Source organism: Crocodylus siamensis, chromosome 11, assembly GCF_052110815.1.
Source record: "Crocodylus siamensis isolate JL-2025a chromosome 11, ASM5211081v1, whole genome shotgun sequence".
In the NCBI taxonomy this organism is placed as follows: Eukaryota; Metazoa; Chordata; order Crocodylia; family Crocodylidae; genus Crocodylus; species Crocodylus siamensis.
Window position 1 is genome coordinate 42,242,236 of NC_143405.1, and position 19,237 is coordinate 42,261,472.

A 19,237-nucleotide genomic window follows, 5' to 3' on the forward strand; every position below is an offset into this window, starting at 1 on the left:
CATTATTTCTTGTAACCCCCGGGGGCGCCTTGGTGAATAAATACTCACCAATTCCCTTCTGTGCCCCCCGACGAACTTATAGGCGGCCACCAGGTCTCTGGGATTTGCAGTCCAGACTTACAACAGCAGGACTCACCAGGTTTGCTCATCACTTCCTCTTCTTGCTTCCAGGTGCCTCTGGGACCCCAGTTTAACCTCCCTTTCTGGCGCCAGACCCCAGCTAGAGTTTGCCTGGGTCCCTGCCTCCCCAACCAGAGCAGTGGTTTGGATGGCTGAGGGGCTTGCTCCCCATTTCGAGCTGGTGAACACTGCCCATGCTGGCTACATGCCAGAGAGGCATGCTCTAGTGCCCCCTGGCCTCTGGCCTAAGCCACTACAGGCATGTGGCTGCATTTCCTGAATCAAAAATAAATGTATTTGTAGTTGTTTCTCAGTTTAGTCTCTGCAGTTTAGATTAACCTGCAAAGACTGAATTGATTCAGCCTCTGGCTTTTTGACTGTCTGTACTCAGCACCTATGTCTCTGCCATTATCATAGGTAACAATTGCTGAATATGGAGAAGGAGAAGATGAAGATAAAGATCCTTATCCACCCTGTGATGTACCAGGTATGCCGGCAAGAGACATGTTTATGTCTATTTGTTGAAATACGTCAAATATATCATTGCTCTGTGCTGATACAGTTTCTTTAAAATCAATGAAGTTTGTACCTTCTGAGACAGTTGGTTAAATTAGCCAATGTAATGCAATGTTAGAGCTTTTTCTGTAGTCCATTTGGATAGCATATATGGATGTCATGGGGCAGTGTCCCCAGGAGTGACTCTTATGCCCCTGGAGGCTCTGCGCCCATGCCAATGATGCCCTGAGGGCACCCTCTTGTCTCACCTGCTATGTCTTGTTGGTAAAATAAATTGGGAGGCTACCCTTGGGCCTTTGTGTGGCTCCAGTCTGCTGAACCTCACCAGAACTCATTGGTTCTTGAGCCCTCAGCCAGATCTCTCATTAGTACTGTGCCTCTTGGGGCACCTCAAGCCTTATGGGCTGATTGCTTGGCTCTAAACCTCCCCTTTACCATGCCCCATGCCTCGCAGGTGTTACACGGATGTTGTTCCCTGTACTGGGGCCTCAGCCTACTTGTCCTCCAGCCCTTTAATCTGGCTAGTCCTTCTAGCCTTGGTCCACTGTGTCGGATCTGGCTCCAAGGGACTAGCTCCAATTGATCTGTTTCTGTCACTGGGCCCTTCAGCCCTTGTCCCTGCTGCACCCCTCTGGTGCCAGCTGTCAAGGGGTTGGACTACCCAAGCAGCCCTCGACAGCTCAACAAAACTTGTTAAGTGGCCTCACATCTATAATTTTGTCTCCCTGGGTGTGGCATCAAGAGATTGGGTGCTGGTGAGGCAACTCCTGTGTGACTTCTGGCATTTGTGTGCTGTGGGATGGTTGTATAGTGGGTCTCTCTCATCTTCAGTTTGTCTTGATCATTCTATGCTGCTGCTCACTGCACTTCTGATGTCAGGTGGAGCGATGCCAGCCAGCAGGTACACACTTTAGGCTGATAGGCTTCAGGCATCCTGATATACATCAGCAGCTATCATATAGGGTCAAGGTGCTTAGCGTGTATGGATCTCTCCCATACAGGGCACGCACACTCAGCAGAGGAGCAGCTGAGAGCCAGAGCAGTGGTTTGGATGGCTGAGGGGCTTGCTCCCCATTTCGAGCTGGTGAACTTATATACAATGTTGTTCCAAATATTCAACTTTGCTTTTGTCTTCATGATGTGTTCTTTGCATGAGAGAGTTCAATCGAGAGTGACTCCAAGGTAAATTGGATTTGGACAGTGGGAAAGTGCGATCCCAGAGCATGTAATATTGAGCTGGTGGTTGGCCTTGTGGTTTTTCAGATAGAAGGCACATACTTGTGTTTTCAGTGGGTTAGTTTTCAGTGTAGTATGAGGTTAGGCCATAAGTTCCTTGCTTAGGGACTTTTCAATATGGTCAAAGCCAGTATTTTGGGCTATTATGAACATATCATTTACACAGATGGAACATTTTGTTTCTAAATCGATTAGTTGGTCAGTTGTATAGATGTTATATAACAGTGGTGCAAGTATGCTTCCTTGGGGGAGGCCATTAATCTATCACCTCCATATGCTTTACTTCTCATCCAGTTTGACAAAAAAGCATCTGTTTTTGAGCAGGGTTTGTATGACCTTTGTCGGGTGTACATTTTTTGTCATTTCCAGGGTCTTGTGGAGGAGTCATTGGTGGTTAACTGTATCATAGGCAGCTATTAGGTCTACAGATGTAGCTCCAGTGATTTGGCCTCTTTCAAAACCGGCTTCGATAAGATGAGTTATATTGAACAACTGGCCTCATTGTTGATTTTCCAGGGTGAAAGCCGCTGTTTTCAAGGATTAAGTCTTTACCCATGTATGGGGCAAGCTGTTTCAGTAGGTCATTCATATAATTTGTATGTGTAGCATAGCAGAGAGATAGGTCTGAAGCTCTTTGAGTCAGATGGATCTTTTCCTGACTTCAGAAGTGCACTACCTAGCCTGTTGCCATATCTTTGGAATTTTTTGACTGACTGTACGTGAGTTCTATAGTTAGAGAAGCCATTCAGAAGTCCATGGTCCAAATTGCTGGATTTGTTCGGTAAGTATGTTGTCAAGGCTGGCTGCTTTCCTAGTCTTCAGTGCGTTAATACCAGCATTCAGCTCTGTCATTAAGAAGGGGCTTGTAAAACCCAGGTCTTTGGGGTACTCGCACCTTCCTAGTCTGAGGGGTTTTTGTTTGGTTTTGGTTTGGGGGCTTTCTCTGTTGAGAAGCATCTCGCGAACAATTTGATTAACAATAACATTATGATCTACCTTTTGTGGTTTGACATTTAGTTTACGTATTGTCGCCCATGCCTTTTTACTATTATGCATAATATCAGTTGACTCAGTCTGTCTGCAAAGATTTCCTGTATTCTTCTGTGACGGCCAACATGAGTTTCTTGCCTCTAGCAGTAGAGTTTACAAAAACAACTGTAGACTTCATACAGGCCAGTGGTTGTGGAGTGAGGCCAGGGTTGTAATTGAGGCAGCAGCCCCATGGAATGTTCTTTCTTGCAGATTTCTCCACAAATTTATGGATTGGTCAGTTTTCTCAGGCAATGTTTTGATGGTTTTGACTGTGGCATCAAGGTATTCTGAAAGGCCTTTCCAGTTTGTCTTTTTAAGGTTGAAACATTGGCAGAATGGCACTGCTGTAGGCATTACTGAAGCTTTGATCTGAATTAGTCAATTGCTAGGAATGTGGGGTAGGGTCTTAGCTTTATTACTTAGCCCAGCAATGGTGTTGTTGGTGAGTATAAGGTCTGAGTTGTATTCTTGTTTCCAGCGGCCGCTGTTGAATGATTTAGGTAGCTTGGTCATGGAACAAACTTATCTGGTAGGCATCTGACCAAGCTTCTACTGCCTTGCTATCTTTATTGGTCTCTTTGTAGCCCCGTTGCTTGTTATGGCTGTTAAAGTCACCAATGATCAACTGTGATTTATTTTGAGTGATCCCTGGTGTATCTGTAAAGGTGAAACTCATGTGAAGTGGTTTGTAGACTGAAGTGATTTTGATTCTGTTGAGTTCGACAGTCAGGATTTCACTGTTATTTTCTTCAGCCTTTGCTATAGAAATTATGACCATTCCAGTTTTAACAAATATGGTGCTTCCAAATTGCTTGTGTAGTCTTTCAATCACCATAGTCATTTCACATGTTGAAAGACAGTTATTATGAGGCCCTCAGTGCATCTCTTGTAAGCCCAAGACATCGCACTCGTCTTTCTTAAATAGATTTACAGTCAGTTCTTTTTTGATGTTGAAACCTCTTCAAGGTTTGCGGACAGTACTGTCAATTCGAGCCCTAAGAAGGGCTTGTGTCTTCAGTAACAAGACATTATGATTGGTTATAGCTGGTCAATTTGTAGGGTCAAAATCTTAGTCTGGAGTGTTAGCAGAATTGGCAGGTGTTACTAGGTATTACTTGACAGGGGTTACAATGGGAAAGCTTTACTATAAGAAGATGTGACAAGAACTTGGAATCCCTTCACTGACTTTCAATTGGAGATAATCGAGATATATAAATGGCTGTCTTTAAAAATCTCTTAACAGGGTCCCCTGACTGCAATTAAAGCAATTGTCTAATATAATCATAGAAATGTCTGTATATTGCTTAATAGATTTTAAGACCTTCTATTGTGTGTAGGTATATGCTAATACAAGCAGTAACTTTATACTGTGATGAACAAAAACTTTGTTTTTTTATAGTAAAAAAATTGTTTAATTTAAAGTAGGTGAAGAAGAGGAAGAGGAGGAAGAAGAACCAGAGGTACCAGCTGGTCCACGGCCCCGAAGAATATCTGAACTGAACATGAAAGAGAAGATAACACCAATTCCTGAAGGGAGTGCCTTTTTCATATTCAGCAGCACCAATCCGTAAATATCACCTTCATAAATAGCGCCTGGGGTTTCATCACTGGGGAATCAGTCCACTCTCATGGAAGTAAAGAGCAGGGATCCCATTGACTTAATTAGGAGAAGAATTAGACCCTAATTAATAATTAAATTAATTTGCTTAAATACACCCTTCTGCAAAACCTTCATCAAAGTCAATATTTTGTGTGTGTGTGTGTGTGTGTGTGGGTTGCTGGTCATTCAGTTTCTGAATAACGTGACTTAATGTGTGGTGTGTCTTCAGTATAATACTTATCTTTTAATATTAGGCATGAGGGTAAAATGAGAATTATTTCAGTGTAAGATATTTGTATTATGTTATGGATTAACTAACAAAATTCCTGTGGGAAGCAACAAAGACCTGCGTTGATTTATGCCAACTGAAGACCTGACCCATAGAGAACTCAAAATTCAGATAATATATATGACACAAAAAGCATTACTTTGACCTAGTGGTGGAGTAATACTGAAAGAGGAGGAAAGAAGATAAAGCATAAAGAGAAAGAATAAAGTACTCTTTGAATGGTGGCAATATTCAATGTTCAAACTGACTGTAAAAGGCAAAGAGAAATAAAAGAAATGAGAAATAAAAACAATGAAAGCTGGATGATTTTAGGGAATTGGAAAATGGAATTTTTCAGTTCTAGTTCCAGCCCTGTGCAGTAGTGAAGAAATCTATTTCATTAGTCAGTGGACGCAGTGACCATTTGAAGGCTGTTGTCTCAGCCAGGCTAATTAGTCTGGGTGAAGCACTGCACTGTTGTGGTTTTACTGCTATTCAAGTTCTAATTTATGTAAAGCTTTCTTGGCTGTCCCTGCTTAGCATTGACTTGCACTGCATAGAGAAAACCCTGAATGTATAACTGAGACACTGAACTCAATCAAGCTCCCACCAAGGCAATTTGGGAATTCAAGAGCTGAATTAGACTCTGATCCTAAAATTACTAATTAAGTCCTAAATGTAGAACTTCACTTCCTTAGCATGGCCCTCTGCACATGGGCACATTAGGATGAAATACTCGGATTTTTAAAAGAACCTAGAGGACTTAGTCCAGTGACTCTCAATCAGGGCACCAGTTGGGGTGCTGTGAGATGCTTGTAAGAGTGTTCCAGGGTGTCATTCAATATTAGCACTGTTAGGCATGCAAACACCTACAATTCACAAAATAAACTGAGAGGCTGCCTCCAGATGAGCATGGCCATGCGGTATGTAGTGTCACTAACATGTCTGTGGTGCCACATGCCACACATTCAGGCATTACCCATGCTGCCCCCAGGAGATTCCTAGGGTCAAAAACACCCAAATGGAAAAAATACAGGGCAACACATGTGGTTGCTGTATGCGCCTCCCAAAACCAGAGCCCAGCCTGCCAGAGCCAGGATCCAGCTGCTGGTCAGGCTTCCAGCTGCAGGAGTGCCATGGCTGCAGCCCCACAAGTTTCCCAGGGACCCATGCAAGACTTCTGGGGCCAGCACTGTTTCTGGCTCCAGCCTCCCCTACCCTACATGAGGTAACCTGACACATCCCAGATTGTGTGTGGCACCATATTCCCCTCTTCTTCCTGGGGAAACAACTAGCCGTGCCTGTGTTGATGCAGCCATAGATATCAAATAGAAATCCATGGTGTCTGAAACATTTGGATCGGTTGTGGTCTTTCTGAGTTCTTTGCAACAGAAGAATTGCTCTATGATTTTTTGTTAATCAAAAAAAAAAAACCCAAACCCCAAGTGAAAACTAAAAGCTGACATTTTCTGAGGACTGCTTGAATCTAAAGAAGGGCACTTAGCATTTCCAAAGGTTGAGATCCACTGAATTAGGTACTTGCATCCTATTAAAAATCAAAGAGAGTTGGCAGGTTAATTTCCTTGGAGTCCCTTGAAAATCCCAGTCTTTAAGGCTGTCTTTATACGTGCTCCGGGGGTGGGAGGGAATACTTTAATTAGAACAGCTCCGAGAACTGATCTAATTAAAGTGCCTACAGAGTCATGTGTATTCAGTATCACATATGTTCAGACTGGCTTGTATTCCACAAGCTTTAATTAAAGCACCCCCACTGTCATTTTGAGTGCAGGGATGCTGAATACATGAGATATAGAGGCAACTAGAGTGCACTAATTATCACATGCCAGCAGGTTTGATTAATCAAGTCTGCTTTGATGAACTGTAATTACAGTGCGTCAGAGCAGCGCCCCCACACGTGTATAGGCACTCAAAGTCTGTGGCCCAGGTTCTGAACCCATTTGCATTGTTTTAAATCAAAGCAGTTCCTCGTCATTTACTTTGGCCTTAACTAAGAGCAAAATCTAAGTCTAGTTTTGGATTACCTCAGTTCTTTTCAAAGGAATCTGATGTATGTTGACCTTACCTCCCATATTTCATTTACACATGATGTATTTTTGTGTCTCTTTTTCAGAATTCGAGTAGGATGCCACAGACTTATCAACCACCATATTTTTACCAATCTCATCCTTGTCTTCATCATGCTGAGCAGCATTTCTTTAGCAGCAGAAGACCCAATTCGTAGTCATTCTTTTAGAAATAATGTAAGCAGACAATTGAATCTGTAGATAAGTTTGCATAATAATATGCCTTCTTGTTTACTCTTAAATTATCAGTATGGCTAGAATACACTTGTTTGTAGTGTAGACGTTCAACTGTAGCTCATTATCACTATGCAATATATATTTATATTATATATATTTGTTTCTTTTGCTCTCTAAGCATATATATGTGTTTTACAGTTTTACAAAGGATAGTTTACTTTTAACATAATCTACATTACACAGTGAAGACTTTTTAGAATATCAAAACATAGAACATGCAGCAGAATTTTAATCAAAATGAAATTAATCCTTTATCAATGTTTATCAGTGGAGGTCTGGTCCTTTCTTGTGTGAAGAGCCTTTGTTAATTCAGTTATATGAGCAGGCTCAAGCCCCATGTAAATAATAAAAAAAAAATCAAACAACTAAGGTTTATATGATGAAAAACAGAATTCATGTGACTCTGACTTTAATCACTTTTTTCAGCTTAGAAATATATAAAATTATGCTCCCTAACAATGAGAGAGGAAAACACTAGGTAAAATGTGTAAAAGTTTGAATAGTAGACTGCTGCACTGTGGGTGTGTCTACATGAAATGTTAACTGTACAGTAGCCTAATAACACGGCGCAGTATGTGCTGAATAAAACCCATGCTCATACGCTACTGCACAATAGTATTAGGATACTGCACAGTTTGCATCTGTAAAAACCTGTGCACCAGCACTACTGCACAGTAGTACCAGTTTCTTTACATTGATTTAATACTTGGTTATCCAAGCACTACATTTAATGCACAGTAACTACAGTGTATTACTGAACGTGTGGACGCACCCACTAAGGCAAATAATTTGTGAATAGAAATCTTGTTTTGCCTGTACTTCGCTTGTTTCTTTCATAAATGCAGGAATTGTCTTTATGTTGAATCCTAAGGTATTTGGACATGCCATCACTTCTGTGTTTGAAGATAAATGTACATCAGTAAAATAATATAGTTAAATAATACAGTCTGAAATTTTCAACTGATTCTCAGCTGTCAGGTTAAGACACTTTCTTTCTTTGAATCTCTCTTCAGGGGGGTTTTCACCCCCCGACAAGTTGATAGACATGTGGGGCTAGATCCTATTTCACCTTCACACAGCCCTTCCCTCTCCCCCCGGCCCTTCCCGCACAGACTTACCTGCTGGGCGAGGGATAGGGGTGCACATGTGCATGCAGTCAGCCCCCCCAAATAATATTTTGTCCTTCTACCTATGGTTTCACCATGGTTTTAAAAACTCCTGGCTTATCAGACTCAAAATATTTAGAACTCATTAATGCCTGCTGATGAAATAAGAGCATTTTTTCATTCACACATCTAGATCTCTTAAGATAAATTTTATTTTCTGTTCCATAATATTAAATCAGCAAGTTCTAGCAGATAGCAAGAATGAGAATGCTGGATACCATAATTTTCTAAAAGCTTTACATTTCCTCGAGGTGACAAACAGTTCCTGAGAACTTTGATGCATCTGCCTATCCTACTACCTTTTCAGAATTTGGCCCATGGTGATGTATATCTGCACAGGGCAAGGGGCAACGTGCTGACTGTCAGAATCTTTTTTCTGACTACTATTTTAGGAATTCCATCATGAGTTTATTTGGGATATTGCTTTTAGAAGAGAAAACCCTCAGACCTCTTTTTGCTATAAAGAGTTTTTCTTGCTGTCATGGAATAAAGCTTGTAACTTAAAAAAAAAAATCCTAGCCCCTTTGCCCCATCACTTTTGTCACCTAGCACCAAATAATATAATAGTTTTGGAACAAGAACATTCCAGTTCCTTTAATGTGCAAGAATATAGGCCTACAAGATAACTAAGTACAGAGAAAGTTCCTCTTGATTTGCTAAACTTACAGGTAATAACATTCCTTTACAGCATGTATAATGAGAAAAGTAATTTCACTTTCACTGTTTTCAGCACATCTACAGAAAACACATCAAAATTTAAGTATTTGTATGACTAATGAATTGAACATACTCCATTTTTGTTTCAAACTACTGTTCCACTGTATACAACTCAGTTATATGTCTGGTTTTTATTAAGAGTTCATGGGAACAAGAAATTTGTATATGTAAAACAACAACTTTCCTTCCATTTGTGACAGGATCATGATGTCTAATTTTAAAGCATATTTACAAAAATATGCTTATTTGCATCCAATAAACCTTTCCTATAACATGGAGACTATTTCATCCTCCTAAAGAATTCAGAATACCTAACTAGGGGAAGGATCGTATAACTCAAATGCATTAGAAAAGTATTTTTTTAGATAAACCAAAGTGAAGTCTTGCTGTAAGATTTACATGTGTATATACAGGGAAGCATAAAGAATAACAAGAAGGAAGAATTAGAGTTAACGTGACTTTTACTATATTTATCTTACATGTTTAACATTGTCTAAAGTGGTTAGGTTGAATATGTTTTTGTGACAAAACAACCTTTTGGGGTGTCTGTCACTTTAAGGGCTGGAGCATGAAGCTGCCAGGTGGTTGATGAGAGTGGCCATTTTGGATAGTTCTATTATAAGAGCAGAGCAGTGTGAGATCAGCCAGCTGGAGGGAAATATCACCCTGCTGAGCTTTGGCTCCAGGAACAGCTTGGAGGTAAGGGTGAGGAAGGAGGAGGCCTTATTTGTCCTGGGCATGATGTAAAACTGCATCCTGCTGGGATAGGGAGGCCTGCTGGTCCTGCCTGTGGAGGAGCAGGGCCATGCAAATACCAGGACTGAGAGCCTCCCCAGTGTAAGGTGGGTTGGGGCATCTAAACTCCTGCCCCCACCTTTGGGTGGGTTACTAGGAGAGTTGGGGGGGGCAGGCACTCAGAGTAGCTGCACCTGAGTCCTATGGGTTGTTGAACCCTGGAGTGGGGGCCAGACACATTGAATGAGCAGCACCTGAGCCCAAGGGGGTGTAAGACCCCAGGCCCTGAGAGTTGCAGGGCAGAGTTGTGGGCCAGTTAAGCTCAGGAAGAAGTGGCTAAGTCCTAAGGGGTGGAAGACCCCAGGCCCTAATGTAAGGGGTGGAGTTGTGACCTGAGAGAGTGGGGGTCCAGTGAGGGGCCAGGGGCAAAGCAGGCCTGTAGTTGAGCAATCGCTCAGTCCTCTTTGGGTCAGGGTCACAAAAGAGGCCCAAAAGATTGTGCCAGGGCTGACGGAGAGGTGAAAAGAAAACAAAAGCCTGAGGATCTCCTTGAGTAGAGTGGAGTGAGTGTGGCTTGGATAGTCAGAGACCGGGTGAGAGCCAGTGGAGTGCAAGAGGCCCTGGTGAGAGAGGGGTGGTGTGCGTGTGGCCTGAGAAGGCAGCATGGAAGAGACACAACTATGTGTTCAGTTTGACCTGGCTTAGAACAGGAGATGGAGCATACTGTGAGACCTCAGCAAGGCATAGCACATGTGTAGAGATGGTAGGAGCATGTATGTATCACCCATGGTCATTTGGGCACATGAAGGGCAGCCTCCTGCCTATTTGACATCATAACCATTTATCAACAAGGCATGGCAGGAAAGCAAGGCAGCTGGTTTGCCCAGAGACAAGGGCAGGGCCGTACTAGTATTGGGCCTGGAAGGTGCCTTGGCACAGTTTTATATACATACATATATAATTACAGACACACACACACATACATTTATATTATAGCCAATCTACCTTTAAGACTGACTTGAAACCAATGACAGTAGAGCAGAAAAACATTAATATGTCATACAGGAGTAAAAATAACCATTATGATCTTGGTACCTTTAAGTTTACCGCATGTCAATGGGTTGTGCAGTTCAACTACAAATGTAGTTCATGTGTTAAGTAAGCAAACGCTCTCTAAAATGAGTTTCTGCTACTGGAACAGGTACTATATCTACCATTTTAAATCCTTAAATTAGCAGGGCGTTGACCAATGTGGCACTTGGATAACATACTTCAAACTCCAGATTAGCTTGAAAGGAGTGAAAAGTGCAAACTAAGCCCCCTCTTTTCACTTTGCTACGTGTCTGAGATTAGTAGTGATGTGAAGAAAAGCCCTTCAGCTTGCTTTCTCTGTCATATACTGTATATAGATCTAAAATTTGTCATTTTGTAAAATAATTGCAAAGAGGCACCCAGGTAAAATTCTGTAGTGAATTGGTAGGGAGAGGGGGTTGTTACTGGGCATCCTTCATTATATTCCACTCTGTCCTGTGTATAGCTTAATCTCTAGGGGATGCAGCACCCTCTTTAGTCCTGCATAAGAAAGATGTACCCCAGGAGTTGAGATCTGGTAGTAAAGCACCAGCTCCTCAAGCCATGAGAATATATTGAAACCGGAGTGGGTAAAATATAGTCTGTGGGCTGGGGCTGACCTGCCAAATGATTGTATCTGGCCCACAGGCAGGTGCCTGCCAGCTCATGGGATCTGGCTGCCACATGGTACTAGGCAGGCAGGTGGGACTGTTTCTATCCAGCACTGACACAGTGGTGTCAGCTGTGGACTGGGGCAGATGCCCCTATGTCCCCTTGGAACCTGCCAGCTGCATCTATAGCTGACACTGGCACCTGCCCAGGGCTGCTTCCACTAGTAAGTGCTGGCGTAAACTGCAGATAGGGCCAGCAGGTTCTGGGTCGGAGATGGGGTTGGAGTGTGCAACAGCTCCAGGTGGAAGTGGAGGTGGGTGGGCAGGAGGGAAGGGGTGGGGAGAGAGAGAATAAGAATCAGGGCATCCTGTTACTTCAGGGAAGGCTGGCTACAACTCCAGGAAAGGGGAGGAGAGAGAGTGAGAGAATGGGGGGCATGCTGAAGCTCCGGGGAGGGAGGGCAGAGATAGAGAAAGAGAGAGAGGATGGGGAATGGGGTGTGCTATAGCTCTGGGTGTGTGTTGGGGGGGGAGGGAGAGGGAGAGGGGGGGAGAGAGAGAGAGATGTGACCCTCAAGAGGACACCAAGATTTACTTAAATGGCTCTCCAGACAAAATAATTGCCCACCCCTGTGTTAGAATCTCAGCTTTCCTTTCTAAGGAAAGGGTTTTCTAGTCCCCATGGTAAAAAAGAAAATCTTAACCCAGAAAATCAGAATACAAGAAGGAAAATATATTTGAAGGGTAGACAGAGGCAGATGTAGCACCTGAGTGGGGTTGCTTGTGAAGGCACTGACAAGCAGGTGGGAGTAAGAGTGCTCTTTGAACTTGCTGCAGAAATGCCCTGTGCAACACTCCACAAGTGTCTTTGTGGCCCTGCCACGTTTCATATATTATTCAATTAACTGGTTAATTGCACAATAAATTTAAATTGGCTACACGTGCAAAGTAATTATCATGCCCTCAAAATATCCATCTAGCTATAAAAAGCCAACCACTACAAAGTAAGTGCTTGAAAATGTAAAATAACTTTATAGCTGGTTTCTATCCAGCTTTAATTTGAATATGTGGCAGGAGCATGTAATAAATAAACTTAATGCACATGTGTGGCAGTGCACCTTTGGGTGCCTGCCACATTAAGGGCTGGAGGCAGGCAGCTAGCAGGTGCTTGACTGAGGCAGTCATTTTCAGACTTTGGCAAGACAGGCAGAGGTAGCAGTTTCCTACCAGCTGCCAAGGCAGTAACATCAGCTGGCTGAGCTAGAAGATCTTGGAGGTAAGGACAGGAGCTATGGGGATGGTTGAAGGCTCCTAGTACTGGGCATGACCTGAAATTGCACCCTGCCAGGGATGGGTGGCCTGGTGGGGCTGTTCATCGTGAGACAGCCCTCAAGAAATGCCAGGCTAATTGGTGAAAGGCGGGTAGGGGCACCTTAATCCTGGCCTCTACCATCTGGTGGGTAGTGATGAGAGCAGTAGGAGCAGTGTGGGCCAGGTGTGCTAATAACGAGGCACCCGAGCCCGGCAGGGGTATGAGATCCCGGAGGCCCCAGGGGGGTAGTTCGCTGTGTGTAGTTTGAGGGTCCATTCACAGTAGGGTGCAACTGGGGTACCTGAAATACTGTGCTAGTGGGGTTCAGAGTAGGGCTGCAGAGGACAGCTTGAAGGACTGCACCAGGGGTGCACCGAGTACAGCCGCATGGGCGGCTTGAAGCGGTACATGGGCCAACCCCAAGCGTGTGTGTGCGAAACCAATTGCCTGGTGGGTTGGAGCAGAAGCAGCCCAGCATTGGCACAGGGTGACACCATGCAGAGTAGGTGAACTCATGGGATCCAAAGTTGCTGTGTGGTAGTGTCAGAGAAAGAGTAGCCAAGCCCGAAGACCCAAAGGGGTTGCTCAAGGAGAGCAAGGGCAGTTGAGAGTGGCCCAATAATGGGCAGTATGTTAAAGGCTTCTGTGAGAGGGGGGCAGGATGCAAGAAGCCCCTGTGAGAGAGGGGCAGTGTATGCAAGTGTGTATGAAAGAGACCAACAAAGGACTGAGTTTGTCCCAGCCTCAGACTGGGGAGCAGTACCAAGGTGGATGCCATCTGTGAGGCATGGGCCATGGTGTAGGGGAGTTACGGGGCCATGGGTAGCACCCCCTGGCATTGGGGCAGTGAATGGGCAGCCTCCCTCTTAATATATCATGGTAACATTAAAGTCATGCCAGGTGAGTCAGGGCAGAATGCCCTATGTAGGTGGCTGGGCTAACTTGAGATCTAGCCCCAGGAAGGCATGTCTCTTAGTAGTGTCTGACCTCAGCATATAAAGGAGCCTATTTGTTCATGACAGCAAGTGGAGGTGCCCAGGGCTTTTGCTTGGACCACTGAATGTTCTGAATGTGCTGAAATATTCAATTCAAGGTGATGGCCATGCTAATTCAGAATGGGTTCCTTTTCAGGCTTTAGGGTCTGCGATATATGGGGTGGGGGGCGGGGTTTCAGCCACTACATGGATCAGAAGTAGCTGGCCCTTGACTGAACATGAAAAATACATACTTCTCTGTCCAAATTAACATAGTGTCCTTTTCCCCATTGTCTGTCATATAATTTTCTCTACCATTCAATTAGCTGTTGTATCATCAGCACCATATGGCCAAATGAACAAGTGGATAGTAGGATAATTCCCTTAAAATTAAATTTAATGCTGCATTTCATGATAGTCCTCAGAGGGCATGCCTACACTTGCGGTTAATGTGAAGCAATAAATTCAAGAGCAATAGACTCTGGAGTTTATTGCTGTTTGGGTGTGCACCTGGGACTACAGTATGTTGAGCCAGATCAGATCAGCCTGGTTGGCAGGGGTCAGCCTGCCAGTCCAGAGCTGTTACGCCCTAAGCTCATTGTGCTGCAGAAGGGCTGGCTGGAGCACAAGGGTACTTCATTGTGGGGCTAGCCAGGAGGCAGCCCCTGCATTGAAACATCCTTGTGCCCCAGATAGCTGGGGCAAGTACTATCCTGCTGTGAAGTAAATTAGATCACTCCAGCCTAATAGGGGTGCACATGTAGATGCCAAGATGTTTACTGTGCAGTTTATTAGTTGGCTATGTAGTAAGTGTCCCATGTAGATGTGCCCAGTGGTTGCTAAATATAAGTGTACTGTTGCCTTGAAGGGGTGAAATCATGGTTCTGTTGAGATATATGGCAAAGTTCCCATTGACACTACTGAAGTCAGGATATACCCAAGGTCTTTTTAAAGACTCTGCTCACCATCTTTGATCCTACTGTTTTTTCCTTCATGAACTATTATGAGCTCCCGACCCTGGCTTCCTGATTGGGGGCAGGTGACTTGGAAAGAGCTGAAGGGGAGGGGCAGGACCCAGCCCTCTGCCCTGATCCACCAGTGGGACAACTAGAAGCCCCACCAGTGGATTGGGGCAGGGAGCTGGGACCTACCTCACCCTGCAGCTGTTTCTAAGCCCTGTGCCTTGATCCCCTGATTGGGGCATGAAGCTAGGACCTATCCTGAACGTGACAGTTCCCGGACCCTGCTTTGCTATTGCCTATTCAGCCCTGTTCCCCTGTCTGTTCCCCACCCAGCTTTGCGATCATGGAGCTGAGCAGGGAAGAGACTTCCCAGCCTGTTTCCCACCCAGCTTCATGATCACAGAGCTGGGCAGGGAACAGGTTCCCCAGCCCCCACCAGCACAGAACTCCCAACGCCAGCTCCACAACCATGGGGCCAACACTGGGACATTAGAATCTCCCAGTGCCAGCCCCATAGTCACAGAGTTGGTGCAAGGAAATAAATATGTCCCAGCCTGAGCTCCATGACCACAGAGCTGGTTCTGGGAAATAAAGATCTCTCAGCCCGGACCCCACGACTCCAGAGCTCAGGCTGGGAGATAAAAATCTTCCTCCTCCGACCCCACTGTCATGGAGCTGGCACTGGGAGATAAGGCTCTCCTGGCCTGAGCCCCACAGCTACAGAGCTTAGGTGGGGAGATACGGGTCTCCCAGTGCTGGCCCCATGGTCATGAAGCAGGATATGGGTCTCCCAGCGCTGGCCCTGCAGTGGCAGAGTAGGTACTAGGAGACAAGGATCTCCCAGCCTGAGCCCCGTGACCATGGAGCTGGCGCTGGGAGATAAGAATTTCCCAGTGCTGTCTCTGCAGTCATGGAGCTGGCACTGAGAGATAAGGATCTCCAAACCCCCCGATAATGATGGTGAAGTTGGGGCTGGGAGACGAGGATCTCCCAGCTCCCGCTCCCAATTGCAATCTCGGAGCAGGGGGTTTAGAGCTCCCTGCTGCCAGGGTACGGGGACACAGTCCCTGCCCAGGCTCCAGTGGCGGAGACCGACCTGGCAACGGGCTGCTCCCAGTGGTGGGGAACAATCTTTTGCCCCCGGTGGCTGGTTGACTGGGAGCAGATTTACACAAGTGCTACTGCGCAGTAAGTAATCGTTTAGCAAGGTTTACAGCACAGTAAGCGTGTGCACGTGTAGACGCACATGCTTAGTAAACTACGTGACTACGTAGTAAAGTGTTTCATGTAGAGGCACCCAGTATGTCTTCCAAAAGCCAGAAGAAAAAGAGAATGCGTGAGTAGATTTGTGATGATTTGCATATTTAGTTACTTTTTCTGTACGACCCTCAGGTCATAGCTTAGCCTGCCTTGCCAGCAAAATATATATGGACATTTGTGGGATGGTGTGATAAGAATGACAAAGTGCTCTGAAGTCTGATTTTTCAATACAATAATGAGATGAAGAAGTAGCATATTAATAAGCTGCTTCCCTTTGGGAAAGATTTTCTATATGGTATTGGAGACAGAAGACAATACCCACAAAAGTAGGAGGAGAATGATTAGTTGAAAAAAATTGAAAATATTGTATATTTGGTCCTGTCATTTGATAACGGTAGAAATCTGAGTTCTAAATTAAGTGGCTTTTAATAAGCTTAAACTAATAAACCTAAAAATAAACAAAAATAGCTGCACAGCAGCTGAAAGTTTAAATGGATTTATCTCAATTTCCCAGCTGCATTCTTAGGTTAAACTAGGTATTTGTATGCATGTGATCTAAATTGTAAATATTTATTTATAGATGGATTTCTTACTTGTGGCACGTATTATACCTTGCAGATACTTGGTTACTTTGACTATGCTTTCACAGCCATCTTTACTGTTGAAATCCTGTTAAAGGTAATTAATTGTTAATTGATCCTTGTTAGCTCAAAAACAGTTTTAGCAATAATATTTGTAACTTTTTGTTTACCTTCCAGATCCTAGGGTATGCAGATTATGTCTTCACTAGTATGTTTACATTTGAGATCATTTTGAAGGTAACAGGTTTATAAAGGAAGTTTGTAAAAAAGGATTTTCCTTGTGTGTCACCTACCAAGAAAAGGCACTTGAAGTGTTTTCCGCCTTTTCTCTAAATGATCAAAGCTAAACTTTTTTAAATTATATTTTCTTTGGCAATTTGCATAGTTTTGTTTTCTTATTTTTAACTATTGGATGCATGTAAAAGCTAATGTTATCATCATATCAATATGTCATTCATTTTTTTACCCTCTTTTACTTTTAGTTTGCCAGAAAAGGGAAAAATGATTTTCTGAGCATGAGGCTCCCTCTTCCGGCATTTTCAAAAAGATAATCTTTTAAAGAGGGAACGTGTAATTTCTCATTTCTCTTGCTGAACTATATATTCATAGAGCTAAAATAGAAAACTATTTTCTTTTCTAACTCTGCAACAGAAATTGCAAGATCTCTTGAATTTATTTATATACTAAGATACTTAGAATTTATCTGATCTTGGACATACATTTAAATACAAAGAAAGGCATAAATACTTTTGCTTAAATGTATTACCCATGCATGAGTTCAGAGTAGGCATTTTAATGTACAGTTTCCTTACTGATTATTAAGGAAATCCACAGGTGCTATTTGACATTTAGATGCATGAGGCACACTCTGGCAAAGTTCTGGTTCTAAATTTATCTGGTCTCATTAGAGATGAAGGAAAATGAAAAAATAATTAAGAATATATAAAATATTTTATCATTGTTATATACATTTAATACCTTTCGATGCTACTTGAAAACCTCATGCATTGTACATTGGCCACTTGTTGGTAACCCTCAACAAGTGCTGGTGCAGTAAGAATCTGTACATAAACTTTGCATTTCAGGTTGATTATTAAGCTTAACAAAAACTCTTTCTCAGCCTTATTCATATATGTGTGTGTTCTTTTCACAGTGCAACCTATTAATACTAAATCAAGTAGTATTTGGGCTGTTTACAAGATAAGCTGCATATTATACAGTAAATAATTTTTGTGTTGGTAAATGCCTACCTATTTGAGCTGAATATAATAAGAAAGTATCTGCTGGCTCCACAGGGTTGGTTTATTCTGTTTTATTTTCTTTTGTGGACAACTGGACCCTAAATGGAGGATTATTTTTGTGTTCCCTGGACAGAATCTTAGGTCTCCAGCAAGCCGTATTTGCAGTTCAGTCCAGAAGTACTTAGGAAAATAAAACGTGCTCTAAAGAGTAGTAGTAGGTAAATAAAATGGGTGTGTCTACACGTGCAATTAATGTGATTGAATATACTCCAACTCTATTTGAGCTGGAGTAAACTAATCTTGACATCACTGTCTACATATGTGTTTAAGCGCAGTAATTTACTGCACTGCCGGATACCAATTGTATCTTGTGGGACTATCCAGCAGTGCAGTAAATTACCCTGCTGCCCTCTAATTGCTGTGTACATGTAGACAGTGGCGGTTTACTGTGTAGCAAATCAGTCTGCTATATAGTAAAGCATCTCGTGTAGGAGCACCCAATATGACATATGCATAATTGCAATGTGTTGCTTTATTAATGTGTCTCAGACCATGAGTGACTGGTGCCTCCTGAATCTGGGGGGCACCCGCAGAAGCTGCCAATGGCAGCGGCCCTATCGGGGGGGCACCAGCCCTACCAGCAGCATCAGTGTCAGCCATGGGGGGGCACCGGCCCTGTCAGGAGGAGCACGTGCACCACCAGTTGCCAATGCCTCAGACTTTGCCTATGCTTGCTTATGGCCAATGCTCTCCATATTGACTGTGATGAGTTTGGTGTTTTGCTTTCCACAATGCACAAGTGATGCTGCTAAGCGAGTTCTAAGAAGAGTTCATTCAAGGTTAGACTGGTAGTAGATATTATTATAGGTGTATTTCATTTAAATTGCAGGCAAAGCAAATACTGTGTTTACATGCATACCACACTTACCCTTTCCCCAAAAATTAACCTTCCAAAATCTGGGGGTGTTTTTCAAGTGGCGAACTTGATTTTCTGCCCTGGAATGGAAGAGAGGCATGGTGATGCTGTAAGATGGCTGCCATGCATCTTCCTCAGCCGGCCTCAGGGAGAGGTAGTGGTGTTCACCCTTCAGGGACACAGCTCCAGTATTAACTTCTCACAGCCACAGCTGCTGCAATCAGGATCCCCTGCAGCAAGCATTCATCCATGATGGTGGAAACATCCTTTTTTCTTCATCCTGCCTTCCCAAATCAAGGTCTCTGTTTTATTTGGGGATGTATTCTGTGAGAGAAACTAGGGTATACAAAATTGAAGTAAAGATAACTACTCCAGGCAATATCAACAACTTAAAGGGTAAAACACATTGCAATGATATTCTAAACAAAGATATAGTGCAGATATCTTAAAAACAAACATAACAACCATAAAAATTCAGGGTTAAATTTAATACTCAGTAGGAATCCAAACACATTCAGGCATAGAAATGCCTAATTAAGGCACAAAACCAATAACAGATAATACTGCCATGAGTAACACTATGAGGGTGAGGGAAATG

General features: G+C 43.4%; 1 protein-coding gene across 1 annotated transcript in view; it reads left to right on the forward strand.

The window, feature by feature from the left end:
* CACNA1D (calcium voltage-gated channel subunit alpha1 D) overlaps nt 1-19,237 on the forward strand; it is a 432,804-nt gene that overhangs the window by 296,045 nt on the left and 117,522 nt on the right. Inside the window, exons 18-21 of the mRNA XM_090022496.1 lie at nt 538-607; nt 4,327-4,471; nt 6,904-7,033; nt 16,520-16,579. Of these exons, the coding sequence (XP_089878622.1) occupies nt 538-607; nt 4,327-4,471; nt 6,904-7,033; nt 16,520-16,579 (405 nt within the window). The remainder of the gene's footprint in view (nt 1-537; nt 608-4,326; nt 4,472-6,903; nt 7,034-16,519; nt 16,580-19,237) is intronic.